The 25,585-nt window shown below is 52.9% G+C and overlaps 15 protein-coding genes across 15 annotated transcripts; 8 read left to right on the forward strand and 7 right to left on the reverse strand.

The window, feature by feature from the left end:
- Positions 1–226: 226 nt before the first annotated feature.
- Z520_12094 (uncharacterized protein) lies at positions 227–891 on the reverse strand (the record flags this gene model as incomplete). The annotated part of the gene is made up of 3 exons (XM_016782581.1): positions 227–361; positions 432–736; positions 876–891. 3 exons carry the CDS (start codon positions 889–891, stop codon positions 227–229), a joined length of 456 nt encoding a protein of 151 aa, XP_016626336.1.
- Positions 892–1,804: 913 nt separating this feature from the next.
- Positions 1,805–2,548, forward strand: Z520_12095 (uncharacterized protein; the record flags this gene model as incomplete). Its single annotated transcript, XM_016782582.1, has 1 exon — positions 1,805–2,548. The coding sequence occupies one exon, from the start codon at positions 1,805–1,807 to the stop codon at positions 2,546–2,548; it is 744 nt and encodes a 247-aa protein (XP_016626337.1).
- A 306-nt stretch (positions 2,549–2,854) lies between these two features.
- Z520_12096 (uncharacterized protein) lies at positions 2,855–3,274 on the reverse strand (the record flags this gene model as incomplete). Its single annotated transcript, XM_016782583.1, has 1 exon — positions 2,855–3,274. One exon carries the CDS (start codon positions 3,272–3,274, stop codon positions 2,855–2,857), a length of 420 nt encoding a protein of 139 aa, XP_016626338.1.
- A 1,215-nt stretch (positions 3,275–4,489) lies between these two features.
- On the forward strand, positions 4,490–5,193 carry Z520_12097 (uncharacterized protein; the record flags this gene model as incomplete). The annotated part of the gene is made up of 2 exons (XM_016782584.1): positions 4,490–5,068; positions 5,122–5,193. 2 exons carry the CDS (start codon positions 4,490–4,492, stop codon positions 5,191–5,193), a joined length of 651 nt encoding a protein of 216 aa, XP_016626339.1.
- A 907-nt stretch (positions 5,194–6,100) lies between these two features.
- Positions 6,101–7,474, forward strand: Z520_12098 (uncharacterized protein; the record flags this gene model as incomplete). Its single annotated transcript, XM_016782585.1, has 1 exon — positions 6,101–7,474. One exon carries the CDS (start codon positions 6,101–6,103, stop codon positions 7,472–7,474), a length of 1,374 nt encoding a protein of 457 aa, XP_016626340.1.
- A 442-nt stretch (positions 7,475–7,916) lies between these two features.
- On the reverse strand, positions 7,917–8,695 carry Z520_12099 (uncharacterized protein; the record flags this gene model as incomplete). The annotated part of the gene is made up of 3 exons (XM_016782586.1): positions 7,917–8,209; positions 8,309–8,594; positions 8,669–8,695. 3 exons carry the CDS (start codon positions 8,693–8,695, stop codon positions 7,917–7,919), a joined length of 606 nt encoding a protein of 201 aa, XP_016626341.1.
- A 316-nt stretch (positions 8,696–9,011) lies between these two features.
- Z520_12100 (uncharacterized protein) lies at positions 9,012–9,740 on the forward strand (the record flags this gene model as incomplete). The annotated part of the gene is made up of 1 exon (XM_016782587.1): positions 9,012–9,740. One exon carries the CDS (start codon positions 9,012–9,014, stop codon positions 9,738–9,740), a length of 729 nt encoding a protein of 242 aa, XP_016626342.1.
- Positions 9,741–10,015: 275 nt separating this feature from the next.
- Positions 10,016–11,332, reverse strand: Z520_12101 (uncharacterized protein; the record flags this gene model as incomplete). Its single annotated transcript, XM_016782588.1, has 1 exon — positions 10,016–11,332. One exon carries the CDS (start codon positions 11,330–11,332, stop codon positions 10,016–10,018), a length of 1,317 nt encoding a protein of 438 aa, XP_016626343.1.
- Positions 11,333–11,672: 340 nt separating this feature from the next.
- On the forward strand, positions 11,673–15,680 carry Z520_12102 (uncharacterized protein; the record flags this gene model as incomplete). Its single annotated transcript, XM_016782589.1, has 2 exons — positions 11,673–11,940; positions 11,998–15,680. The coding sequence occupies 2 exons, from the start codon at positions 11,673–11,675 to the stop codon at positions 15,678–15,680; spliced, it is 3,951 nt and encodes a 1,316-aa protein (XP_016626344.1).
- Positions 15,681–16,307: 627 nt separating this feature from the next.
- Positions 16,308–17,350, forward strand: Z520_12103 (uncharacterized protein; the record flags this gene model as incomplete). The annotated part of the gene is made up of 2 exons (XM_016782590.1): positions 16,308–17,049; positions 17,145–17,350. The coding sequence occupies 2 exons, from the start codon at positions 16,308–16,310 to the stop codon at positions 17,348–17,350; spliced, it is 948 nt and encodes a 315-aa protein (XP_016626345.1).
- A 175-nt stretch (positions 17,351–17,525) lies between these two features.
- Z520_12104 (uncharacterized protein) lies at positions 17,526–18,251 on the reverse strand (the record flags this gene model as incomplete). Its single annotated transcript, XM_016782591.1, has 1 exon — positions 17,526–18,251. The coding sequence occupies one exon, from the start codon at positions 18,249–18,251 to the stop codon at positions 17,526–17,528; it is 726 nt and encodes a 241-aa protein (XP_016626346.1).
- A 604-nt stretch (positions 18,252–18,855) lies between these two features.
- On the reverse strand, positions 18,856–19,304 carry Z520_12105 (uncharacterized protein; the record flags this gene model as incomplete). Its single annotated transcript, XM_016782592.1, has 2 exons — positions 18,856–19,084; positions 19,216–19,304. The coding sequence occupies 2 exons, from the start codon at positions 19,302–19,304 to the stop codon at positions 18,856–18,858; spliced, it is 318 nt and encodes a 105-aa protein (XP_016626347.1).
- A 96-nt stretch (positions 19,305–19,400) lies between these two features.
- Z520_12106 (uncharacterized protein) lies at positions 19,401–20,305 on the reverse strand (the record flags this gene model as incomplete). The annotated part of the gene is made up of 4 exons (XM_016782593.1): positions 19,401–19,421; positions 19,482–19,528; positions 19,889–20,209; positions 20,263–20,305. 4 exons carry the CDS (start codon positions 20,303–20,305, stop codon positions 19,401–19,403), a joined length of 432 nt encoding a protein of 143 aa, XP_016626348.1.
- Positions 20,306–20,669: 364 nt separating this feature from the next.
- Z520_12107 (uncharacterized protein) lies at positions 20,670–21,942 on the forward strand (the record flags this gene model as incomplete). Its single annotated transcript, XM_016782594.1, has 2 exons — positions 20,670–21,788; positions 21,841–21,942. 2 exons carry the CDS (start codon positions 20,670–20,672, stop codon positions 21,940–21,942), a joined length of 1,221 nt encoding a protein of 406 aa, XP_016626349.1.
- Positions 21,943–23,379: 1,437 nt separating this feature from the next.
- Z520_12108 (uncharacterized protein) lies at positions 23,380–25,379 on the forward strand (the record flags this gene model as incomplete). The annotated part of the gene is made up of 3 exons (XM_016782595.1): positions 23,380–23,912; positions 23,961–25,120; positions 25,177–25,379. 3 exons carry the CDS (start codon positions 23,380–23,382, stop codon positions 25,377–25,379), a joined length of 1,896 nt encoding a protein of 631 aa, XP_016626350.1.
- Positions 25,380–25,585: the final 206 nt, after the last annotated feature.

The raw sequence follows: 25,585 nt of genomic DNA on the forward strand, positions 1-25,585 counted from the left end.
CAGTGTAAGCTTTCTTTCAATGAACATTGATTTGATGTTTTTATGGATACACTGATGGGCTTCAGCAGTCCTTCCATTTCCGAACTCCCGTTTCTGGCTCAGCATGTCCGACTTTCCACTATGTGCCTGTGATCTGCTCCATGGTATTCGTTGTTCGTCTACTTCGCACGACTGCCTCTCTTCTCCCTCACGCCCACTTGCCAATTCATGTTACAGGAGGTGGGGTTTACTCAAATGGGTTGGTCCGGGTTCCCCAGTAGGTGAGGAACACGCTCAGACCGACAGTCTCGAACAGGCGGGTCAAAACGCCGACAGCGACGGTGTCCAGAGGCCGGTTCTCAACGACGACTTGGGAAACGAGCTACGAGAGAAGTTTTGTTAGTGTTTGGTTCCCCAATCTTTTGCGTGGTGGTCTGGAATCATAAACATACCGAAGGACTGTAAGAAGCCATGAAGATCAGACCACCCAGATATGCAGCGCCCTTGTATGACAGAGTACCGGTGGCATTGATGAGAGCAGCGACACCGTAGGTCTGAACAGCAGAACCGACAATGGACGAGCCCCAGCTGGCGGCGGCAGTGGCGGTCTCCTTGGACTTGAAGAATTCTTCCTTGCTGTCGGCGGCCTTGGCGCGGTGGTAGGTGTCACCGAATAGAGGGGCCAATACGGCGGCAGAGGCGGCTTGGTTGAAGACAATGCCCAGGGCAATTGCGGAGGGTTTGACGGGTGGGAGGTCTGCGAGGGGAGAGGGGAACAGGTTAGCAGCGTGCTTCTACAGACAGGCATTTGGCTGAGGGACGAGCTCTGTCTTTCGAGCCTAGGTGGTGACGTAGAGCACATTCATTGCGGGATGGAGGAGGGTATGAGGACGTACAGTGCAGGGTTGCCATTGTGAAGATGTGTTTTGTTTACAGAGATTGAGGATGTGTAGTCTCAAGTGTTGCGGTGGTGAGAAAGATTGGAGTGGATGGATTGCGCTGCTGGAGGCTTGATGGGAGGAAGAAAATGGATGGGATGAAGTCGAGCTTGAGTCAAGCTTATATTGAACAGCCTGTGACGTGCAGGGAGGGAACCAAGTGACTTGGAGACTGTGCAACAAGTGGCGCCAGAGGCCAGAGCGACCGGGAAACTGAACCCAAAGCTTAAGCTATGGCGCAAACAATGACGACACGGAGGGTAAAGCAGCGGTAATAACGAGGAGCGACAACCGAATTACACTGCTATGCGGGCACAGTAAAGGGGTCTCACCGTTGTAATGACAGCAGAGGTGGCTTGTTTAACTCGATGATGTCAGTGCCGAGGATCAAGAGCGAGCACCTGACGTTAATCTTGGAGCCCGGGCGGTGCTGGGATTCTTTCACCTTCCAATCATCGAACGAGCCATCGGGGTCCTTTACATCCAAGGCCCTTTCATGTGCTTTGAACACCTCCAATTCCCGGTTGCTGAATGCTGCGAGCGGATGAGAAAACCTCACACACCTGGACAAAGTAATAATGCTTCCAAAGTACCTAGGTAGGAACAGCTGCCGCTAATGAGCATGGTTACCCCGGATTCTCTGTCCGCTAAGCTACCATCCAATCATTTCCGGTGCCTGATATCGGGGCTATCAGCAGCCTTGCAGAAAGAGCCTCCTGCGGAAAAAGTTTCGTGCTTCTAGACTGTCTATATCACTGAGACCACCAAAAGCATGCGCTGAGCGTGACACTGGTCATTATTTAGCATCCATTCAGTCCGACGGCGAACACATGATGAAAGCTTCTGCAGCGCGATAAGCCCTCTGTCCAAGTCGTCCCCACCCAAACATGCCTGCCTCCCGCTCCCCCTCTCCAGAGAACAACGTCTTTGCCTTCTCAACCACCCTCATCCCCGAGCGAGATAGCAAAAAGCCCGCAACAACAAGTCTCACCTTCGACAATCTCCTCCCGTCCAACACGCCCCTCCTCCTGCACGAGGACCTGCAAGAAGGATGCGGCGGCCAACTCTGGCCCGCTGGCATGGTCCTCGCCAAATACATGCTCAAACACCACCGGACCGGCTCACTGCGAGGAAAATCCGTCGTGGAGATCGGCGCCGGCGGTGGACTGGTGGGACTGGCCCTTGCTCTTGGGTGTGAAGACTTCGACGATGGGCACAAGATTTACATTACGGATCAGATACCCATGCTTGCACTGATGAGGAAGAATATCGCTCTTAACAAATTGGAAGACAAGGTCGTCGCGGAGGTCTACGATTGGGGCACTGCGCCTCCGCCCACTATACTATCACCTGGTACCCAACAACACCCGGACATCGTCCTAGCAGCGGACTGTGTCTATTTTGAACCCGCTTTCCCGCTTTTGCTCCAGACACTGACCGACCTTGTCGGTCCCGAAACGACCTGCTACTTCTGCTTCAAGAAGAGACGGAAAGCGGATATGCGATTCATTCGTGACATGATGAAAAATTTCCATGTCGACTATGTCGAGTACGACGGAAGAGAAGCGGATCAGAAAGAAGGGATTTTTTTGTATGCTGTAAGGCGAAAGACGAAAGAACAAAAGCAATGACAAAATGTTGACCATATTTCGTTTCAACAATAGAATTACAATTCTGAGTAATATTGTGGTATCTCTCCCGTGATATTCTTACAGCTGAAGCTGGTGATGCCACATCACCATGAGGCCCTGTTTGGCAGCATGCTCCCTTCAGTCTCATTTCGCGTGGTGCCAGCACCAAAGAACGGGGACAAATTTATCAATCTTTCTCTGCTCCTCCAAGCGGACAGGAGGGATTCAGACCAGAACCTGCCCAGCAGCCGAGGCTTGGATGGGGGTGTCTGCTGCCTCTGCTGCCCTGCTCCATTATCAGGGTCATTAGTAATATCGATGGGCCCCCCTCCCATCCGTCCCATGCATTCGTCTCGTCCCCGCGGCCTTTTGCCCAGGCCTCCGCGTAAGACTCCCTTTCAACTTCAACATCGCGCCGGAGACTTTGTCGCCGACGCTGGTCTTGCGGCGGGGAGTCGTGGTGGCGGCTGTTGCGGGTGTGCGACGCGCACCCACCCGACGTCTTCGTGTGGGTGCAGCGGTGGTGGCACCGGTGGCACCGGTGGCTCCAGTGGCTCCAGTCGCCCTGGTTCGCCTTCCACCCATCAAGCGCTGCTTGAGGGTGGGCTTGGTGCGGACTGCACGGGCGCCGCGGCCATTTTCTTCGGGCGGATGGTGGGTGGTTGTCGTGGTAGTGGTGACAGTCGTTCCACCTGGATGGCGCTTGGATTTTCTTCCTAGAACCATTTTTGACGTTTTGTTGTTTTGGTTTATTTGGTATGGATTCGACTTGAAGGCTCGGATGTGTTGTGTCTGTTGAATGTGGAGTGAAAGTGGAACTGTCAGGACTTAAATAGAGCCAACATGGAGGTTTATCAATACCTCGTGGAATGGGGGATTTACCTGCTTCTTTCCTCCAAGAACCAGCGACGTCATCTGGCGAGGGCCACTGGGTGCTACAACTCCGCATGAGGGAACCTTAGTTCTTTTGGCTTTCCATAAGAGATCAAGAGGGAATAGACGAAAACAGGTTTATCTATCGAAATGGAAGTTCTCGTGGTAGATCATGGTCTTCAACCAATCACAAATACGCTAGACAGCCACAGGATCTGCACGACCAAGGACCCCCATGACGCAGGGCAAGAGCGCCCTTGCACCGTTGCATCTCGATCGCTGTTGATTCCAAGGATGTTGCTAGCAGCCTGGACCATGACGATTGGGTGCCACACTCTCAATGCCCCTCCTTCTGCAAGCAAGCACATTAGGGAACTGTGTCCCTGTGGCGGTGCAGCCGTTTTCCCAGCGTGTCCAGGATGTCATTTCCGACGAGCTTTGGGTTGAGGGCGATGGGCAGGCTGAAAGATGAATATGGTGCTCTTTATTTGAGATGTCGGCGATGTTGCACGCAGCGAAGATTGTGGTAGGGTGGAATCAGATATAGCGAGCATGTAGAGGGAAAAGACAACATTGCGGCTAGAGAATCAAAACTACCTGGTAGGTAGGAAGGTACTCGCTACGAGCCGAAAGGGAGCAAAACAGCACAGACAAGAAGACAATCGAATGCTCATCCCACGAGCAGAACGGGAATCAAAGACGCTCTCGAAATAGACAAGTGGGAAAATCGCAAGTTCGAAGCTGTCAAATGCAGCCGCGCCTTCAACTCAGCTCACATTCATCGTCCTTGATCAGACTGTGTTACACACTGACGCAGCAACATGCAGTCCGCCAACAGCAAATCTCATCCTATGCCTGCGAAATCCCTCTTCCTTCGCTCTCGTGATGCAACTGCCAAAACTCCACTCAATCGCCAACCAATACCTCCACCAAATGCGACCAAACCTCGCAGAGTCCGTCATTCAGACGGGCGTGAGTCCCACCGAATCTCAAAGAGCAGAGAAAATGACAGAAATCCACGCCCAAGCTCAATTCTAGCAGATAGGTTTAGAGGTAATAACATTCCCTATGATCGGTCTGTACTCATCACGCCCAGAAAGCCTCGAACAATACCGAGAGAACGTGGAGATCGAAAGCAAAACACAGCTAGACGAGGTCGAGAGAAAACTGATTGGAGGCCTTGAAGAACTCACCGTTGACGTTGAAACGCACTTTCGCGAATTGACAGAGATCGAAGAGCCTTTGCAAAGACCTTTCGCTGCTGAAGCATTGACCAAGGTCACGGACGAGAGGTCGAGTGATGAAGTCCTGCTCACAGATCGTATTTCGGAGTTTCGTGCATTGCGCGAAGAGAAAGAGGAGCTCTTGTGCAAACTATGGAATGAATGGGAAGATATCCAATTCGACCTGATAAAACTTGCTGTGGAGGCCCTCGGTAAGCAGTCGATCCTGGTCACTCAGCTCCAAGGTGGAGCCATGAAGCCTGGCCAGCAGGAAAGACTCGAGAACACCCTCGACGCTGCTCAAAAGATCCATAACGAGATACATCACCGCCATGCAGAACTGGATCAAAACATGACGGGCTTGGAAGAGACCGTGGGCCAGATCGCGAACAGAACCAAGAAGGCGGCGACCGACATGCAGCAAGTATGCGCTCTTCCTTCTCTCACGCTCGACTCCAGGCTAATAACAAATCGCAGCAATACACCGTGCAAAAGAATAAGCTATTCAAGGGCCTCATGCAGTCCATTGAACAGCTTGCAGCATTGTGAAAGACATTGGGAGGGGGAGAGGTCTGACTGGTCTCGACCACACCGGCAGGGAATGCAACACGTGGACGCTCATTGATGCCGTGCTGACACTCAAATGCGCGTCAGGCAGTCCCCTCTGAGGTCATAATTGCAACAGCTGACCTTTTTATCCTCGAAAAGAAGAGAAAGCGTCTTGTGTGCAGACTGCGGCAGAGGAGCACGGCCCGCGTTTCGGCTTCGAAGTCTGAGGTTTTCGACAATTAATATCCGCGAATACCCGCGCCAACTTAGGGTCGAATGAGGTTGAGCCGGATCGCGGAATTGATGCTGGAATTTTTCGGCGGAGCCTTGTTTTTCTCTCAAGCTGGGGATTTCTTCCGCCAATCTCAACTCTAGGGGGGAGCTTCATCGTGTTGCTACTTGTGGCCACCTCTCAGCATAAACACACTGGTGGAAAATTTCTCGCCTGAAAATCTTTCGATTCTGCTTCAGCAGCCATGTGATGCAACGTCTCCACCCCCTGCAGTCGTCCTTCGCGTTCGATATCGGACGGCCTGATAAGGCCTTGTATTCTCAAGGGCGGACTGCTTTAGCGTGGAACGTGGTAAGTCGCGATCGTCAAAGGATGTGGACTGGCAGAACCAACGAAACGGATCTCTGAATGTGCCATCAATGGGGCGCAAGCCTCGTTCCACCCCCAAACCTTGCAGGAGTCCACTGAAGCACCATCGAATGTCTGTTGAACTGCAATTTTCAATGTGTCCGCCTCTGCCGAATGCCATATATGAGTCAAAGGTTAGTTTCGTACAGGTCTTTTTGGCTTCTCTTCCCCTCCTTCCATCCCTCCTTCGCAAGCTGCTTGTATTTCCGTTTTGCCTGGCTTGATACGTTATTTGTTCTTTGAGTCAATAAGTCTTGATCATCCATTATGGCTCCAGCGGCAATTTCGCCTGTCTCCCCACCCTCACCCACCCTTGACAATACTTCGAAGTTGACCAAGGCTGGCACGGCCGAAATCCTCGAGAAGACTGCCTCCAATGGGCTCCAAGTTGCGGATTTAGATGCTTCGAAACTGACTATAACCCGCAATTTGAATCCCAAGCATGTGCCCGCTGCCAACTCGGCAGAAGTTTGGTCGCAAAGCTGCACAACAGACCACATGCTCACCGCTCGCTGGACGGAGAAAGCTGGGTGGGAAGCACCCGAGATTCGGCCCTACGGGCCGCTTGCCATCATGCCCACGGCATCTGTCCTGCACTATGCCACCGAGTGTTTCGAAGGAATGAAAGCATACAGGGGTGTTGACGGCAAGGTTCGCCTTTTCAGGGCCGACCGCAATGCCAAGCGGTTCTTGCAATCAGCAGCTCGAATTGCATTGCCCAGCTTCCCGCCAGAGGAGTTTGTCAAGCTTTTGAAGAAATTCGTTGGCGTCGAGGCACCAAAATGGATTGCTGAGCCGGGATCTTTCATTTACATTCGACCTACGATGATAGCAACGGCACCTGCTCTGGGCGTGCAGAGACCCAAGGAGGCGCTCATGTATATTATCATGGTCATGTTTCCGTCTTTGGACGACCCAAGTTGCAAACCTCCTTCTATCCCTGCGCCGCTCAATGCTGGTAATGCCGCTGGTACCCAGCCCGAGTCAAAACACGTAGCAGCCTCAAATGGTATGCGCCTCCTCGCTTCACGACATGACATGATCCGAGCTTGGCCGGGCGGATTTGGGAATGCGAAGGTTGGGGCAAACTACGGACCCTCGCTTGTCGCACAGGGAGAAGCTCGGGCTAGGGGTTACGATCAGATTCTGTGGCTGTTTGGGGACGAGTGCTTCGTCACGGAAGCCGGCGGTTCCAACTTCTTCGTGTTGTGGGAGAACAAGCAATCTGGGCGGAGAGAGCTGGTCACCGCACCCTTGGGAGACGGCGTCATCCTGGAAGGCGTCACGCGCGCGTCGGTGTTGGAACTCGTCCGCTCGGGCGCGGTCGGGGGAGGCGACGTGGATGTCACCGAGAGGAAGTTCACCATGCATGAACTCATCGACGCCCAAAGGGAAGGTCGACTCATCGAGGCGTTTGGAGCAGGGACAGCCTTCTTCATCGCCCCCGTGCAGGACATCCATTTCCGAGGCACAGATCTTGTCCTACCCCTGGGACGAGAGACACAGGACGCCGCAGGTGCCAAGGGGGCCGCTTTTGCCATGGCTGTGAAGAAGGCCCTCAAGGACATCATGTATGGCCGGCTGGAGCATGAGTGGGGTGTTGTGGTTGAGGAAGAGAAGGGACCCGTCTACGAACAATGAGCCCTTGAATCACTTCGCCAGGTTTGCTTTTTCTTTTTCGGATTACCCCTGGCATCGGCAACGGACTGCAATCGAGTCTTGACTGGAAGCCAGCGGTAAAGTTGACTTGACGGATTGATACATGATGGATGAGGTGTCTTTGGGGGGGTATATATTGTTTATTTTTTGTACATATTTGTACATATTTGTCGCCGATGCATTGTGGAAAATGGACATTATGTATGTGAATACGAGCCCGTCGTCAGTCTTTTCAGAATGATTTGAGAACACGTTCGACGCCGGAGCATCGCCCTCGCGAGACGTTTGGTTTGGAACCTCCATGAGCATGGGCCTGAGCTTGCTAAACCCAGACGGTCGGCCGCAGATCCTCACATTGTTACTCCGTTCAAACATGCATTGCCGCTCCCATGTCCTGTCCTGGCCTCAGCCTCTCTCATGCCTTTCACGAACTCTCCCCTTTCGCATCCTTCGACCTTGCCCCGGTACTCTGCTCCGTCTCCGCCCTTACCTCCTGTGCCTTGTGGCCCTCCACGTCTCCACCACTCTTGTCTCCACCAGCTGGTGTGGATTCGACATCTTCGTCGCCGTCTTCTGTGATGATGACTTTTTTCTGGGCGAGTAGGTCCGCGAGACTGCCGTCCTTGTGCATGTTGATCAGAATGTCGCAGCCGCCGATGAACTCCTTGTCGACGTACAACTGGGGGATCGTGGGCCAGTCGGAGTATTCTTTTATTCCTGTAAACACAGCATGCGCGATTGGTTGTTAGCTTCCGCCTTCTCTAAATTTCATTCCCAATGGATGTCAACATGAAGAGGGAGAGAGGCGAGACGTACCACTCCTCAACTCCTCATCCTCCAAGACATTGAAAGCGGTGAATTTCCTCGGATCCACGCCCTGCAATCCCAAGATCTGAATCGACGTTCGGGAGAATCCACACTGCGGTGTCTCCGGGGTGCCCTTCATGAACAGCACCACGGGCGCCGAGGCGACGGCTCTGTCGATCGCCGCACGTACTTCCTGCGAGAGCAGCCGTGTTTGGGAGAGAGAGGATGATATGCGAGGGAGGAGAGAGGCTGGAGTGGCGCGGGGAGAGAGGGAGGCGAGGGCGCCGCGGAGGGCCTGTTTTCGATTAATTAGTTTCCATTTCCATTTCCTTTTTGTATGGGAATGTAATGCTGGGATGAGGTATTTACAGGTGTTCTTAACGTTCTCTGCAGCATCTTGGAAGTTTGTCGGGTATTCTGAAGAAGAAGGTGAAGGTCGTGAGTTGCTGTTGGAGAAAATTGTTCGATGGCGGCTCGGAGGATGATGTCAATTCAAATGTTGACAAATTGAGGTCCATCTTGTGGTGTAGACTCTGCGAGCCGCTTTTCTCCCCCAGATTTACACGGTATTTCCTCTCCTTTTCAGTTGCCTGACAAATCCACGAATGGATTCAAATACCGCTCTACACAAGAAGAAAGGGAAATGCAGAACCTGAGAAAGACACTGCTTGGTCCCTCTCCTCCCAGACATCTCACCAAGAAGCCATACGCTATGACCACAAACCCCACCAGCAGCGGCGAGCGATTCTCCGCCGCAGCGCATGAAAACGACGGTAAACACCACATTCTCCTGTCCGCCAGCGGCTCCGTAGCAGCGATCAAGATCCCCCTGATCGCCCAATCGCTCGGTTCGCACCCGAACGTGTCGATCCGCATCGTCCTGACAGAGGCCGCCGAGCAGTTTCTGCAGGGCCAGTCGGCCGAACAACCACCCTTGCGGTCTCTCCTGGATTATCCGGGGGTGGACGGCGTGTACCATGAAGAGGACGAGTGGTCGAAGCCGTGGGTGCGAGGCGACAAGATCCTGCACATTGAACTGAGGCGGTGGGCGCATGTGCTGATTGTGGCCCCGCTGTCGGCCAACACGATGGCGAAAATCGTCAACGGCATCAGCGACGGGTTGTTGTTGAGTGTCATTCGCGCCTGGGACACCACGGGCTTGATCGACATGCGCAAGAAGAGGATCTTTGTCGCCCCGGCCATGAACACCGCCATGTGGCGCCACCCGATCACCCGCAAGCATATCAAAGTACTAGAAGAAGACTGGGGCGCGGACAACCAGGACGACGGTTGGTTCACGATCCTGCGACCTACGGAGAAGGAGTTGGCTTGTGGAGATACAGGCGATGGCGCTATGATGGATTGGAGGCAGATTGTGGGTTACGTTGACGAGCACTTGGGACTCGGCATTCGGGATTTTTATGAGGTGAACGGTCAGTGACGACAAAGTTGCTATTATCACCGCCTATGGTCTAAGTCGTGGATTGAGAAATGAACGGTCAGTGACGACCGAGATGCTATTATGCGCCGCCTATGGTCTAAGTCGTGGATTGAGAAATGAACGGTCAGTGACGACAAAGTCGCTATTATCCACCGCCTATGGTCTAAGTCGTGCATGGAGAAATGAACGGTCAGTGACGACCGAGTTGCTACTAGGCGCCTATGGTCTTATGTCTTGGATTGAGAGGTGAACGGTCAGTGACGAACGAAATGCTATTATGCGCCGCCTATGGTCTGAGTCGTGGATTGAGACTCCTCCTGGGTCTTCCGATGAAGATAGTCTCCGAGCAGGCCGAGTGATATGACTCCGCCCGTGATCCAGGCACCGTTCCTGAACCACCACCAACAATCCTTAACGTCCTTCAGGTTCACCCGTCGGACCATGGTTGCCAAAGCCAGCGCACCACCGCCGCAACTACCGATGAAAAACACCGGACCTGCTCCGGCAAAATAGCCGGCAATCGCCAGGAGTCCAATCTGAGCGGCAGAGAAGAGAGACAGAGCGGCCTTTGAGTTGTGTTGGTGTGCTTGGGCGATCGACTTGATGCCCGCTTTGGCATCGTCCTTGATGTCCATGTAGGCATATATCATGTCGTAATTGAGAGTCCACGCGACACAGCTGGAATACAATGCCGCGGCAGCCGCAAGTGCGCCGGGGTTGGAGACGAGGTCGATGCCCAGCGCCGGAAAGCCCATGATGGCACCCCATGAAAACGTCAAGCCGAGAACAAATTGGGGGTAATGGGTGACTCGCTTCGCCAGAGGATATAAAGTGACCAAAGCAAGGCTCGGAACTCCATAGTAGAGACAAGGTAGGGGAAATTGTAAGAGCAGAGTCAATCCAGTAAGAAGCTGTGCGCCTAGATATACAATTGCATTTTCAACAGAAACAGCTTTCCGCGCAATGGGTCGTAGTCGTGTACGCTCGACGTGTGGATCCAGGTTGCGGTCCCAGAGATCATTTATTGTACAGCCGGCGCCTCGCATGATCAAGGCACCGGAGAAGAAGAGAGCCGTCGTAGATACCACTTCCAGTGGTGAAGCCATTGGTACAGCCATCGGCGCCGCCAGAAGCGTCGAAAACATACAGGGGAAGAAGAGGTAGTAGGTTCCCGCGGGTTTGTCGAGGCGGATAAGCTCGGCATACGGGATCCATGACGAGGGTAGTTTTGATATGATGCCGGTGGTGGGAGGTTTGTAGATCGTGGGAAGATCCTGGCCTAGCGGGGTAGGCGACGCCGAGGTCGCTAGATGTCTCCCTTGACTCGAGAAGCAAACCAGTGCGGGTATGTGTCTTTGTTTCCATGGTGTCGCTTCATGATGGAAAATCCGGTGCTGATATCGCCGAAACCCACGCACACATGTTGAAGTCTGAATAGAGAATCGAGAGGCCTGAGAAAGGACCTTTGCATGCGCTGGCCTTAACGTGCCGAACATGTCTAGCGGGCTTCCATGGTACTTTCGGGAAGAGACATTGAAAAGTTCCATGGCAAGGCTGAGAAGGATCGAGGTCGCGGTCTCTGTTTTAGGCATAGTGTAGCCTTGCTCCGCATTGTCTCTTTACACCCGGGCGCGTCGCGAATCGTCGAAGTGAAGATTTACTTGCGCCTCGTCATTTTGCGGCTGCGGCACCGCTTCACATTCCGCTCACTACATTGTCACCTTCTTCCACTCACCTCACTTCCTTCCACCTCTAGTCGCCTTAATCTTACCTCGAGCAGGCGTCCACCGACTGACCATCCACTTCTTTCTCCGCCTCACAGTGTCCCACGGCCTCGGTTGGGATGCGCTTCATCTCTAAATCACTTTTGCGGAGGAGAAGAGTTGTACAACTGAGCAGGGTTGTTTATCCTCTACTCGAAAGTGGCCAATCATGCCGTCGACGAGACCCTGTGCGGCCTTTGAGCCCATTTCACCCGATTTCGATCTGAAAGCCCTTGTTGAGTCCCAGCCTAACTTCGAGTGGGTTGTGCGCATCCACTGCGACATGATAGATCACCAAGGCCTGGAAAACTTTGAGAAGCTGGTCTTGATCCATGTCATCCTGGGCGGCAAGCCTCTTGTAATCGAGGGCTACGAGGAGCGACTCGACAGATGGACATTCGCGTTACAGTGGCTCCGCGACAACTGCGGCTCAAAAGGTATGGGCTCCACATTACACTCGCACCATGTTTATGTTCTAACGGGCATTTCTTTAGTTGAAAATGCGAGAGATCTCACCAAGAAGACCAACGTCCCGTTATCGATCGGCCACTACTTGAACCACATGGCGTTATTGACAAATCAGTGGACCCCACGGAACTACAAGGATCCCCAGCGTCAGCGGATGTACCTCAAGGATATCGACTGCCCGCAGCTGTGGCAAGACAAGTTGTCCGAAATCATTCCTCCCGGTCTGTTCTATCTCAACGAATCGACAGGTGACGTGGGTGGGTTTGGGGCAGTGGACGAAAACGACCCTATCAGGCCAGGCATGAGGAAGGGAAAGGGGATCGCCAGAGCGGGAGATTTGATGAGCAGCCTTCCGAAAGAAATGCGTGCAGAGAACCTGATGTGCTACATCGGCCACGAAGGCACTTATACCCCCGCCCACCGAGAGATGTGCGCAAGTCTTGGTCAGAACATTATGGTCGAAGCTTCCACTGGACTCGCTGAGGACGGCAAACTCACAAAGCCGGGCTCCTCGATCTGGTTCATGACTGAGTCCAAAGAACGGCAAGTCGTCGCCGAGTACTGGCTCTCTCGCCTTGGCCATGACATTGAGATCGAAAACCATTTCGCCCAGGTCAACGCGTGGAAGAATGCACCATTCAAGACGTATGTGGTCGAACAGAAGCCCGGCGACTTTATTCTTATTCCTCCATTGGCTCCGCATCAGGTGTGGAACCGTGGAACGAGAACCATGAAAGTCGCTTGGAACAGAACGACTGTGGAAACGCTTGAAATGGCAATGCATGAAGCTCTGCCCCGAGCAAGGATGGTGTGCCGAGATGAACAGTACAAGAACAAGGCAATGATTTATTACACCATGCAGAAATACTCGAGACTCCTTCGGCTGGCAGAGAAATTCAAGCAAAGATCCATGGGACTTAAACACAAAATGCCCAGTGACTCGAAAGTCCGGCAACTAGAAAAAGACTTTCGCAGGCTGCAGATTCTGTTTACTGAAATCTTGGTGTCAGAAAGTTTCCTTGCTGACCGCATCGAGAAGAAGGTTGAGTATATCCCTTATGACAGCAACATTACTTGTTCATATTGCCGCTGCAATATTTTCAACCGGTTCCTCACATGCCCTAATTGCGTCGAGCAGTTGGCGAACGGTGACGAAGACACATATGACATCTGCATGGAATGTTATGCAATGGGCAGAAGTTGTGCGTGCATATCAAAATTGAGATGGGTTGAGCAGTGGCCCTGGGGAGAACTCACACAGAAGCACGAACAATTTCGACAACAGATCCTGCAGTATGAAGGCAGATTGACCGAGAAATCTCCCATGCCACTTAAGATCGAACTGGACAGGCTCGGGAACAAAAGGACACTGGCGCAGATCTGCCAGCTTGAGTTAGGAAGGAGGCCATTTCGTGACATCCGGCGTCCGCAGTCACCTGTGACAGGCGACGATCGCGAAGAAGTGGAGGAGGTGGATGCAAACGGGAATGTGAAGAAAAAGAAGAAGATCAAGAGAACTGAGAAGTTTTTGAGGACACATGCTCGATGCCATGTTGACTTTCACTGGGAACCCAAATGGAAGCAAGCTGCGTGCACCAAATGCAGCAAACATTGGTGCTACGGCACACTTTTTCGAAGGTTCGACATGATGCCACAGGATATCCTTGCCGAACCGGACTGGCTGTGTCCGAGCTGTCTGAACATCTGTGGCTGCCGTCACTGTCGGGCTAAACCAGAATACAAACCCTACACACCATCTGGAACGATTCTCGGTCATAACACGAAGGCAATAGCAGATCCCCGCTCAGTGGAAAGCCTCGTTGACTTTGGCTATTCCAATATTGCCTGGATCCAGAAGGCGGGAGATGATCGTGGGGATCAGTCCCGTCGCCTTGAAAAGCGTCGGAAAGAGGCAGAGGCAGCCAAAGCTACGGGGCCTGAGCTAGGAGAACACTACGTTGACGGTGACCACGAGATGGATGACGGAGTGGAAGAAGGCCTCCTTCGGTTGGCGCAACAAGAAGGCATACCGATCGACCCAGCCCGACAAGGAGGCATACCGATCGACCCAGCTCTGGAACCTGCTGGTCCACCCGAATCTCCCGGAGAGGACGAAGATGACTACGACGAGAACCCAGAAGGGGCGAAAGTCAGAGGAGAAGTGGTTCCCATCGATCTTACATCTCAATACGCTCTCCCCGAGGGTGGCGTCATCAGAGACGTCGAGCATGCATATGATCCAACCGAGGCCATCACATACGACTATCCGGATCCTGAGATCGGTGTCCATGTTCCTGTCCCTGTTGAAGAAGAGCAAGCGATCGTGACTCCAGGGTACGCACCAGCTGGCGTGGAAGATGGGACAGAGATTGAAATGGTCGAGCGTAAACGCAAGCGTGGGAGGATCGATGATGGCGACCGCCCTTATCAATACAAGAAAGCCAAAGCCGACAAGAACAAAGTGCGAAAATCACTTATTGTGAAGTTGCCGCTTCCGAAAGCGAGACTCGAAGAAATGGAAAGGATGGCAAATGTTGCGCGGCAGGCGTTGAACGGAGTGGAAGTCCCTGCACCGGTCATCAGCTCTGATCTCCAAGCTCTCAACACTGCCGATGGAAATGTGCAGAAGAAGGTTCGGCGAGGTGTTGAACATGTTGAAGTTGAACAGGACGACGAATTCATGCCCGGTCGGTATCGTGACCGCAGGAAACCTGCCGCAGATGGATCCCTTCGACCACGAGCCGACGCTGAAATTACCAGGCGCCAGACTCGGACGCAACACAAACATTATGAAGAACCCTCGGAGGACGAGTTCAGTGAGGTTGTTTCTGAGCATGAGCCTTCTTCCGAGCGCCACAAATCTGCAAACAAGCCGGCACCGAAAGTGGTCAGGTTGGACGACGTCGACGCGGATTTGGATTCTTCCACATCCTCGGACGACGAAACCGTACAGAATGAGAGCTCTGCGTCGAGCCCGCCCGTTGAAGTTGGACCGAGCGGTCCCAAACCAGCACCACGAATGGCCACAAAGGCCCCCAAACTGACGGTGGCGCAGACTGTCCATACTCTAGCAACAAGCTCCCCTGCCGAGCGGAGTGAAAGATCGGTCTCAGTGGCCTCATCAGTACCTCCTCGAAAGAAAACTACACTCGCCCCATCGACCTCAGCTGCCTCCATCTTGAGCGAGGCGAAGGCCGCAGCAGAAGCGTCGGCGAATCGACGGGCGAAAATGGCAGCGATTGAGTGGATGGAGAATGACAGCGAAGACCTGGACGACGCTTGGTCACAGAACTCGTTCTTGGACGGACATTCCTCGCGCAATAAGGCCGCTAGTCCGGCTCAGAAAGAGGTCGCCCCTGCCAGAGAAGAAGAGGAGGAGCAAGATGAAGGAGAAGAAGAAGATCAAGAAGAGGAAGAGGAAGAAGCTGTTTCACATCCCAAGCCTGTCAAGAATAATAAGGAACAGCCGAGACGCTCTCCCCTCGCCCCAACAGTACCGAAGCGAGCCGTGGTGTCGACGGCGAAAGCCTTGGCTTCGGAGTGGGCGGACAGTGATGATTCGGACGACGGGACACAGACTCGTAGGCCGGGCGGTGCTTGGGTTGCCATTAATGGTGGAGCTGCGAACGCGAGTCGAGTGGCGCCTACAAAGCCTTCCGATACTGCTATGGGTCTGAAAAAGAGAGGAAGGCCCCGAAAATATGCTTAAGAGGATAGGAACGCATGGCTTGCACCGAACGCGATGATGGCTAGGAGCGGCCTCTCAGAGAGAAGCCGGCAGAGTCTGTTATGGATTGTACAGAGTGCTGATGACTGTATCCTCGAGGCTTGTCATGGCTTTACGAGTGTCCGGAAGCTTGGAGAGGGAAGAGCTTGAGCAACTTGGTACGACTTGGACGAACTGATGCATGATGCGAATCTTGAGCTCGGGAGTACATGCCAGCGAATTGGCGCTGATGTAATCGAGATTGATGTGAGCGGGCTGTAATTTTATCAGGGGCATAACTCCAGACGTGTTCAAATGTACTTGAATGACGATAAGCTGGTTGAAACTCATCATATTTGCGCTAAGAATTCCAGTAGTATCCGCCCCCTTTTTCGTCAGGCAAGGCTGCAAAGTCCGGAGCCATCGGGTTGCCAACTCCGAGAGGCTGAAGAGAATCATAATGAATGGAAAATGACATCGTGCGGATCGGGTCAAGGCACCGAAGTCGACGTGCACGTAATTATTTTCTTCCCTCGCTCTGTGGGAAATTGGACACTCCTCCCATACTACCTATATTCACAACCCCATTTTAACATTCCTCTGTGGGCACTAGGCGTCAGGACAAAGACCATGGAGAGCATGCGCGTGTTCCAGCGCAGCGCAGCTCTTCCACGACAGCTCTTCTTCTCCCAGGCGCGGTGCCGTTTGCCTGCGACACACCACCACCGCGCCATGTACCATCAGACTCGAGCTCCGCTGCAGCAGTCGTTCCGCACCAGACCACCGTCCCTCCAGCCACCCCAGCGAGCCCTCCTCCGACGATCGATACAGACGCAGCGACCTGCAGGCAATTTCTCTTCCCAAGCGTTCCGGACGCAGGGAGGTCGACAACAAGCGTTGCGGCGGCGAAATAATGTCACTTCAGGGAGTGGCCGGCGCTACAATTCCTCGAATACCAGTTCCAGTTCCAGTTCCAGTTCCGCGACCACGAACCAGAAACCATCCATCAAGGAGCGCCTCAAGACCATGTCGCGCGAGTACGGCTGGACGGCCGTGGGCGTCTACCTTGCGCTCTCGGCGCTCGATTTCCCCTTTTGTTTCCTCGCGGTGCGCCTGATTGGCACCGAGACCATCGGACACTACGAGCACGTGGTGGTCGAGACGGTCAAGGGCATCGTCAAGTGGCCGATCCAGGGGGCCGCAAAGGTGGCCGTCGACGGGGCCGTCGAGGAGGTTTCGGAGGAAAGCGGTGTCAAGGAGGTGATCGAGCAGCGGGCTCTACGGAAAGAAGGCAGGGTGCTGGAAGAAGAGCCCGCGACGAATGATCACGGGTATAAAGCCGCCGAGAAGGCGAACCAGGGCGAGGATGCTAGTATGTGGTTTTCTACTCTAGTTTTTCCCTTCACATGTCCTCCCGCCCTCTTGAGGTATCTGAAAGCTAACAATTGCCGCGTCTGTGTCGCGCAGGTATCTGGACTCAACTCGCCCTCGCGTACGCCGTGCACAAATCCTTCATCTTCATCCGAGTCCCCCTCACCGCCGCGGTGCTGCCCAAAGTCGTCAAGACGTTGAGATCTTGGGGTTGGAATATTGGAAAGATGCCACATCGGCAAGCAGTTGGTGCTGGCACGGGCATAAACACGAAGGGATCGAAAGTCAAACCGGGCGACTGAAGAAGAGAAAATATATATCTGGCTTCTTTTGGAGGAGATTCAGCCCTCACTCGGCTCATTTTTCTGCACCCGACGGAAGGGCTTGCATTTTCGCCCGTCGCCGGTCGTTCGCCAGATACAAGATTAATGTACAAAAACCCTACTTTTCAATTTGACCTCTTGCCTCCTGTTTCAACTAATCAAACCTCTGCCCCTCCAAGGGATCCCTCGTACCCTCTTTATCCAGTAACTGTACCACGGTCCCATCCTCCGTCTGTAAGCTCCACTCCAAGGTCTCAAAAAACCCACCGCGGCTCTTTCTCCTCAGACTGACGAATTTGGTCTTTGCCGTCCCCCTCGTCCCTTTCACCCAGAAGCTGATATCGATGACTCCCTGCATGGGCGACAACTCGCCACTGATCCAGGGTAACTTGCTGGCGAAGTAGATCTCATCGCCCAAAAGCTCGCGGGCGTGCTCGTTGGTGCGCAGAGCGTAGAGGATCGAGTTGACGGTCGAGGAGGAGGACTTTTCGTAGTTGAAGATTGCGAGCGATGAAACGGTCACTAGCACGATGAATACTGGTAGGGTTTTGAGCCAGATCGATATCATGGGACGTGGAAGGTCGGGGAGGGCGCGGTCGGGACGTCGTGAGAGGAGAGGTCCTGACCCTTCGCGCGGTGGAGGGACGAGGGGACGCACGATCCGGTCAGGGTCGGCGGGGATGTGTTGCGTAGAGGTAGAGGCCGACGACGCGGAGGACGAGGATAATGCGCGGTAGATGCTCAGTCCCCGCCGGGCGGAGATTGAGAAGGAAGGATCATGTAGGTGCTGCGCTCTCAGTATTGACTGGCGCATGGAGAGCGGGAGTGTCTGGAGCTGGGAGAAGCTGTAGGGCGTGGGGAGGAGCTTTCTTGCACCCATGGCGGCCTGCCTTTTGGGATTTTCCGTAACCTGTCGTTGTGTATGTATTATGTCATGCGACCCTTACTCAAGGAAAATGCACAGATTGAAAGTTGAACTGACATTTACCAACGCACGGAACACATGAGCCAAAAAGTGCAGGTGTTCAAGTTCCTGCGGAGAACTCGTCAAGGTCATGACTAGCCTGTTCGGGTCTGGCGTCTCCTCGAGGCAACTTCTGCTTGTCAGAAGTCGACACGCCATTCTTCCTCTCGCTAGTACTTCCTACACTGCGCCGAGCATGCCTCGATTCCACAAAAGAGCTGCTAGAGCTGCTAGAGCTGCTAGAGCTGCTAGAGCTGCTAATGAACATGCGGGACTGGCTGCAAGCTCTCTCTCGACAGTCACAAATCAGTTGGTTGAATTACCCTTCTGCATTCTTTCGCCCAAGTCAAGCTCAACCTGCCCTAGCACTATCGACACCCTTCGCTGAGTTACCGCCCTTGCCTTCATATCTTAACAGATCCTGTTACTCCTGGCGCACTCATCTCCCTTTAGTCCTGGTAGCGCCTCCATGTTCAACTGCATTGCAGCCCCTTTTGTCACACAATCCAGCATCACCCATTTACAATGGGATAAAGTCGTCCTGCTTACGGAACGGCCGTTCCTTGTCCATGGGATCCGCCTCATTGTTTTTATCACTGTTGGAAGCTTTGGGGGCCCCGGTATCCAGTCCTTTGGGGTTTCCTTTCGTTCGGGATCCCACAATATCTAAAGGCCTTTGGATTCCAGGATTGCTCAACGGCCGCCCAATCTCCACACGTCCTGCTTGGTCAACATGAGTACGCGGGCATCTGGGGTTGTAACAGATACCAAGTCTGGCATGATCACGGCACTGACGGAGATGACGATGACGACAGCTCCCTCCCTGCTCGCAGTAGCCAAAAATGGCAAAGTCTGAACATGGCACTGCCCCAGCAGCTACCTGAGCATGGAAATAGGGGCAAGGGAATCGATTGCATCGTCCAGCGAGAAAGTATTCGCACGTTGGCGAGGTGTATTGGGTCGGGACATGACTGAGATTACAGTTGATACCTTGGGAACACCATTGGTTGTCCAAGACCGATGGGCAAAGAGCAACCTTCGTGGGGTCGTGGCTGCGTGGGCAATTCATACCATTCGTGCAATGTCCTGGAAGGAAAGGGTTAGTATTCGGGTATTACTATCCTGCTCACCGAGTATCCCCTATACCTGTGAGACTGTATTGCTGGCATCGGCTCTCCCGAAAGGTCGGCGGCCTGCTTCTTCTCGTTAGCACGGAGTGCATCTCAAAGGTAGGTGCAATTGAGCAGGAGCCATGCTGACCTAGGTGCATTTGCGAATTCCTGTTGCTGAGTGTGAAGTCCTGAATGCTGGTTGGGCGTTGTTGTGTGGCGTTGTTGATCTTTCTGCATTCCTACGCCATCTCCTGAAGATTGATTGTTCGCTCGAAGCAATTGAAGAGGCGACTGGTAGGTTGCATTACGTGGGCCAAATTTCGAGCTGCCACAAGTCATCGGGCTCTCTAAAGGGGATGCAGATGCATGCACTTGGACTCCACCAACTGACTGATCTGCAAAACTTGAGAGGGCTCTTCAGAACGGGATGCTTTATCATACATTCATTTTTTCCGGAGGCCTGTGTCTGGTGATCAATCTTAGGAGCTGTCTGCTGCACGTCAAAGCCCTTCTTCAACTCTTTGTCTGTCAACAAATTAAGAGTCTGAATCGGAGGCAATTCCAGGGCCTGCTTCAAGGTGCCGGAGCCTTTCTGTCTGACGGCGGCTATGAATGACGGCTTTGGATATGGACCGACGGGTTGGGAGTATCGCATTCCACGGTCTGGTCTGATAAGACGTGAGCTGCGTCGCCGAGAAGCATTGTTGCTGTGAGAAGGAACGGTGCGTGTGTCAGGTGTGCCTTCGTCGGTTTTCATCTGATCTGTATCATGTTGTCAGCGTCTCGTGGCGCAGTGTTCGCCGTTCGCGACGTACTTTTGGGATACCCTATGTCGGGGTCCATAGCACCTTTATTCATGGTTTATGCGATCAAAGGGCCCAATTGACAAGGGGAAAATTGACTGGGTCATGCAGCATGAGGCTAATGAGAAGGGGAAACGCTCAAACAAGAGAAAGACTCTCTTTGAGGGTGCGGTCATTCTGAAAGCATGAGACGGAGCGTGAAGTAGAGATGGACAAGGCTGCGCTTGCCCCTTTACGATTAGAGCCTTGGGCAGGCATGTTTGCCGATCGGCCAGCCGTGCTCCACCCTTGCTTGTGAAATTTGGATCGGAGCTCCAAGCAACCCTGTGCTTTAAGTTGCTTTGTACACCATTGCTCCAAGACAATGAGTTGGTCAACAAGAAAATAATATCTATTCGTGTTTTCTAGAGCCGCGCAAAATGTTACAACCACGAATACCTTTCCGTTCGCTGTGCAGGAAATGTCAACTTCCCTCACCCAGCTTGCGCAGGACCTACGCGCAGGTACAAGTCATCGACCCCGTGCATCCGAGTGGCTCGGTCACAGACACTCCCATCACCGATCTCCCCCTCGCTCAGGCAGACGACCGAACATCTCTCTCCAAATTCGAAGTTCGGCTGCGCCGATATACTCCTCGAACACCAGGTATCCGACATCTGGTCCGTCCATTGAACGAACATTTATGGAAAGGCAGACCGCACAAGCCTCTCACATTTCCCAAAAAGGGCCACGGCAAAGGTGGCCGAAACCATACTGGTCATGTGGTGGTTCGACATCGCGGAGGTGGACACAAGAGACGGATACGAATTGTTGATTTTGCACGGCGTACTGGTGGAAAACATCTCGTCGAGCGAATCGAGCACGACCCAGGCCGCACTGCTCATATCGCCCTTGTCAAGAACCTTCAGACCGAAGAAAGGACTTACATCCTGGCGGCAGAAGGCTTACGGGCCGGAGACACTGTTGAGAGCTATCGGTCAGGCCTTCCACAGTCACTCATCGACGAGATGGGTGGGCACATCGACCAGGGTGTCCTAGCGTCCAAAACAGCGCATAGGGGCAATTGTCTGCAGCTAGGCATGATCCCTGTGGGCACCCCCATATTCAACATCACACCGACAAAAGGCGACATTGGGAAGATCTGCCGCAGTGCGGGAACACATGGAATCATCATTGGCAAAGGGGAAGACACGGTGCAGAAAGAGATGATGAAGTTGATTGGTGACAATGGCGACATGGATCTGTCTACCTTGAGCACAGATCAACTGAGGAAGTTCGAGAAGGCGGCTAACTATGTTACTGTGCGCCTTTCCAGCGGCGAGGTTCGACTGATTGACAAAGATGCTGTAGCAACCATTGGTGTTGCAAGCAATGTCAACTTCAAATATACCTCTCTGGGCAAGGCAGGTCGATCGCGATGGCTTAATATTCGACCAACTGTGCGAGGCGTGGCCATGAACGCAGCAGACCATCCACACGGTGGTGGTCGGGGCAAATCCAAGGGTAATCGCATCCCTGTGAGCCCTTGGGGCATCCCGGTAAGTGTGCTTCTTCCGCAGTGTCTGTTCCCCAATGCTGACCAGTCACCAGGCGAAATCCGGCTACAAGACGCGAGATAAGCACAAAATCAACCCTCTTGTGGTGACCCAGCGTCCAAGGAACCAGGGACGTCGGAGAAGAGGTTATGCATAGATTAGGACATGTATCAATATTCCCGGCATAGACGCGCTGTGCAGGTCCCCTTTCTCGGGCACTGGCTCGTCTTATTTGGAGGTCTAGCGAATGTGTGTGTAAAGATGAAGACCTTTTCGCAGAATTCTTTCCATTCACCTCTCCCAACAGGTAGCATCTTTTTGAGGCACAAAGGTCTATGACTGCTGCAGTTGTATAAAGAAGTCCAGGTGACTCGTCCAACCACTTGCACAGCCAATTAATGAACACATCCTGGTCGGATCAAATAGGAAGGGCGAGAGTGCTCAGTTCCGCGCTTCAGGACTCATTAGCCTACGAGAATTAGCGACTCCCAGGCTCCGATAAGTCCCTATAGTACCTAGGTAGGTACCTAGGTACGGAGTGCTGTCCCTCACCCGCCGAATATTTCCCCGTGCCCCCAGTTCCCCACCCCCTAAGCCTAGTGCAGCCTCGATTCTTAGTAATTCCCACTGGTTCGTCTGCCCACCCACAGCCCACTGAGTGTCTCTATCATGCATGGGTGAAGTGCTAGGAGGTTTGTTGCGTGCCAATTTCCATCTCGCTGAAACTCTGCGCGACGATGAGGTTCAATTTGGCCCAGCTTCGGTTCTAGCGGCCTAATTGATGGCCTCTCTTAACGCCAATCCTCGGTAGTTGTATATCTTGTGAAGCAGAAATGGACAGTTAGTCATGGACACAGAAACAGAATGGCCTCAACAACTCTCGTCGGTTCCAAGAGCAAAGCGCCGATCTCGCGTTCAATCAGCTTGTCAGAGATGCCGGAGACAGAAACTGAAGGTGGGTGGACCAGAGCGCGCTTCATCATGTATTCTTATTGATATCGATGGCCAGTGTGATCAGGAGCGACCTTGTTCGTTGTGCCTGAGGTCCGAGGTTCCCTGTATTTCAGAGTCTAGGCAAAGGTTAGTCGCGCTTGTCAATTGTATAAACCTTCTAGGAAAAGACCGTTCTAGTGAGCTAAGGATGGATTGTCCGGATTCAGGCGCAAGAAGTTGTCAAGGCTATCTTCCACCGATCCAGATAGTGGTCGGAACGAGAAACAACCCACAGCCGTCCATCCAGCGTCGCTTCACGCCACCAGTTCCTCCCCGCAATCACGGTTCAGCCATGGCGAAGACCAAGAGAACAGTTCTACACCCAGTCACCAAACGAATAGTCCCGCGAAAATCAAGGCGCAAGTTAGCCTTGACCGGCTTTGCGCGACAGATCCTCAAGCCTACAATCAGAGGATCTCATCAGCGGGACTGACACAGGAGGTCAGATTGCCGGACTGTTTGTTGATCATGCAACTGATGGCAACTATAGATCATTGACAACTTCAGCCCTGAGATCATCCTTGAGAGCTCTACCTCTGCACTCCCTGGAGGCGTGGGTAGTTCTCAAGGGACGTACGGAATATCTCAGGATGATATCACGATGGAACAGCTACTGGGCCTCGAATTACCTTCCAAACGGGTGACAGACTATTTCCTCAACACCTATCTCGATGCTGTACATTGGTTTATGATGCTTTTTCATGAGCCAACGTTCCGGTCCTCCTATGAGAGGCTGATGGCATCGAGGAGATTCCCGCGCACGAGGTCGAACCAGGTAATCTTCATCCTTCTGGTACTGTCCATGGGCGCACATTATGCTTCGGACGACGATGTGCGACAAAAGTTTCCTACTTTCCAGCTGGACACCTTCCGAAAGCTCTCCCTCAAAAAGGTCGAGGACAGCATGCACTCCGTGTATGATGCGGCAGAACTCGAATCTGTCCAAGTGTGTGTCCTTCTCGCGTCATACTATGTCTACTACGGTCGCCCCAATCTTGCATTCGTTGTTCTCGGTGCCGGACTCAGGTGTGCCCAACTCATGTTGCTGCACAGAGAGTCAACCTGGCGAGGTTTGTCGGAAATTGCGAAAGAGGAGCGCAGACGGACCTTTTGGGCTCTTTTTATTTTCGATCGGTATGTAAAAGGTTTTGGCAGTCAGCCCTCCTACTGATGTCAATATAGATTTGCAGCTACAATATATGGACGACCCTGTGGCATCCCGATTGGTGAAGTTGATATCAAGATCCCAGAGAATATCGGCGACACCACTATTCAGCATCCAACGTTTCGCTCAACTGCGACCATGCCAGATGGAACCGTGGAACCAGTCACCACATTTTCCTACTTGAAGTACAAGATCAAGTTGTACCAGATCTCTTCGCCTATCATTGGTGACTTGTATTTTCATCGAAGTTCTAGTGTGTCGGAGTTGGCGCTCAAGGTCTATCGAATTGACAAAGAGCTGTCCAACTTCTTCGCTTCTCTGCCGCCAGAGCTGAAGTTGGAAGATCTGTGTCGAAACACCGCCGAACCCATGACAGCTAATAGCAGACCTTTTATACTACAAGCACTGGCGCTTCAGATTGCCTATGACAATGTGCAGATCCTTCTACACCGCCCGTTACTGTCTCAAGATCTGCGAAGTTTCAAGCCAGACGCACCAACTTCCGGGTCCCAAAGTTCGAGGTACTCTTCCGGCCAGATCGATTTTGCCAACGACGCCAAATTGTCGCATCGGCATGTCCATGAAATCTTGCTTGCCAGCAGAGATAATTGTTGGGAATCTGCAATCAGGTCTTCAAAGCTCGGCCAGTATCGTCAATGCTTGATCTCGGCTCGGGACAGTCACGCCGCGGCATTTCTCGGTATCAATCTGTTCACGGCTGGCATGGTCCTGTGCGTCGTGGCTCTCTCACGGCCGCTATCCTCGGAGGCGCAAATGGCTAAACAGGCCGTTGCTCGGATCATGTCCCTCTCGCGGTTCTTATCAGGCAGAGCCCTCCTCTCCGCGCAAACATCAAAGATCCTAAAGGATCTTATTCGACTGATCGGGGAGAGAGAGATCAAGGCGATGCTTTCGGAATCAGACACATCTCAAAGCATGGCAACCTTATCAGGAATAAGACCTAGAGAGACAGCAGACTCCTCTAACGCAACACCTGGGCCTGCCTTCGGGGATCCGGAATACGCTGAAGAAGCCGCTGTGAACCCAACCACGACACAGATGAATGATGAACCGGTTCCCTTTACGATTGATCAAGTTGAAGCTTCCATGAACGATTTTGACTTTTCTGGCTTCGAGAATGTAGATTTCAACAATGGTTTACTGATCATGCAGCAAGGTAAGAATCACGGTTCTTGTCATTCTCTTGTGTGGTATTTTGGAGCTAACAAATAGTGCAAGCGATGTTCCCGGAAGTATCGGCGCTTGATCCAGAGAGATCAAATGATGACGGAACAAACCAGAACGCGGCCCAATACGGCGCTGACAATTCTTATATCAACCAAACTGGGGGAAGCGACATGGGTCTCTTGGGCTCTGACCTGAGCGTGATGAACACTGTTGGGCAGACCTGGCTTTGGGACTCTGTCACATGGTGAACCATTTGATCAGATGTGCGAAGTGGCTTGCCAAAGGAGGGCTCAAAACGAGCGTATGGCCGTGGGAGTCGCAAAAAGCTTCTGGATCTCAAGCTCTAGTTCCACAGAGAAACATGTGTGATTTATGTCTGTGTCCGTATAATTAAATCAGATGCTTGACGGGGCAGCAGCAAGCATTATCTGGAGGCTTTTGCCAGTCAGCCTTG

This window comes from Fonsecaea multimorphosa (genome assembly GCF_000836435.1).
Source record: "Fonsecaea multimorphosa CBS 102226 unplaced genomic scaffold supercont1.47, whole genome shotgun sequence".
Classification (NCBI taxonomy): domain Eukaryota; kingdom Fungi; phylum Ascomycota; class Eurotiomycetes; order Chaetothyriales; family Herpotrichiellaceae; genus Fonsecaea; species Fonsecaea multimorphosa.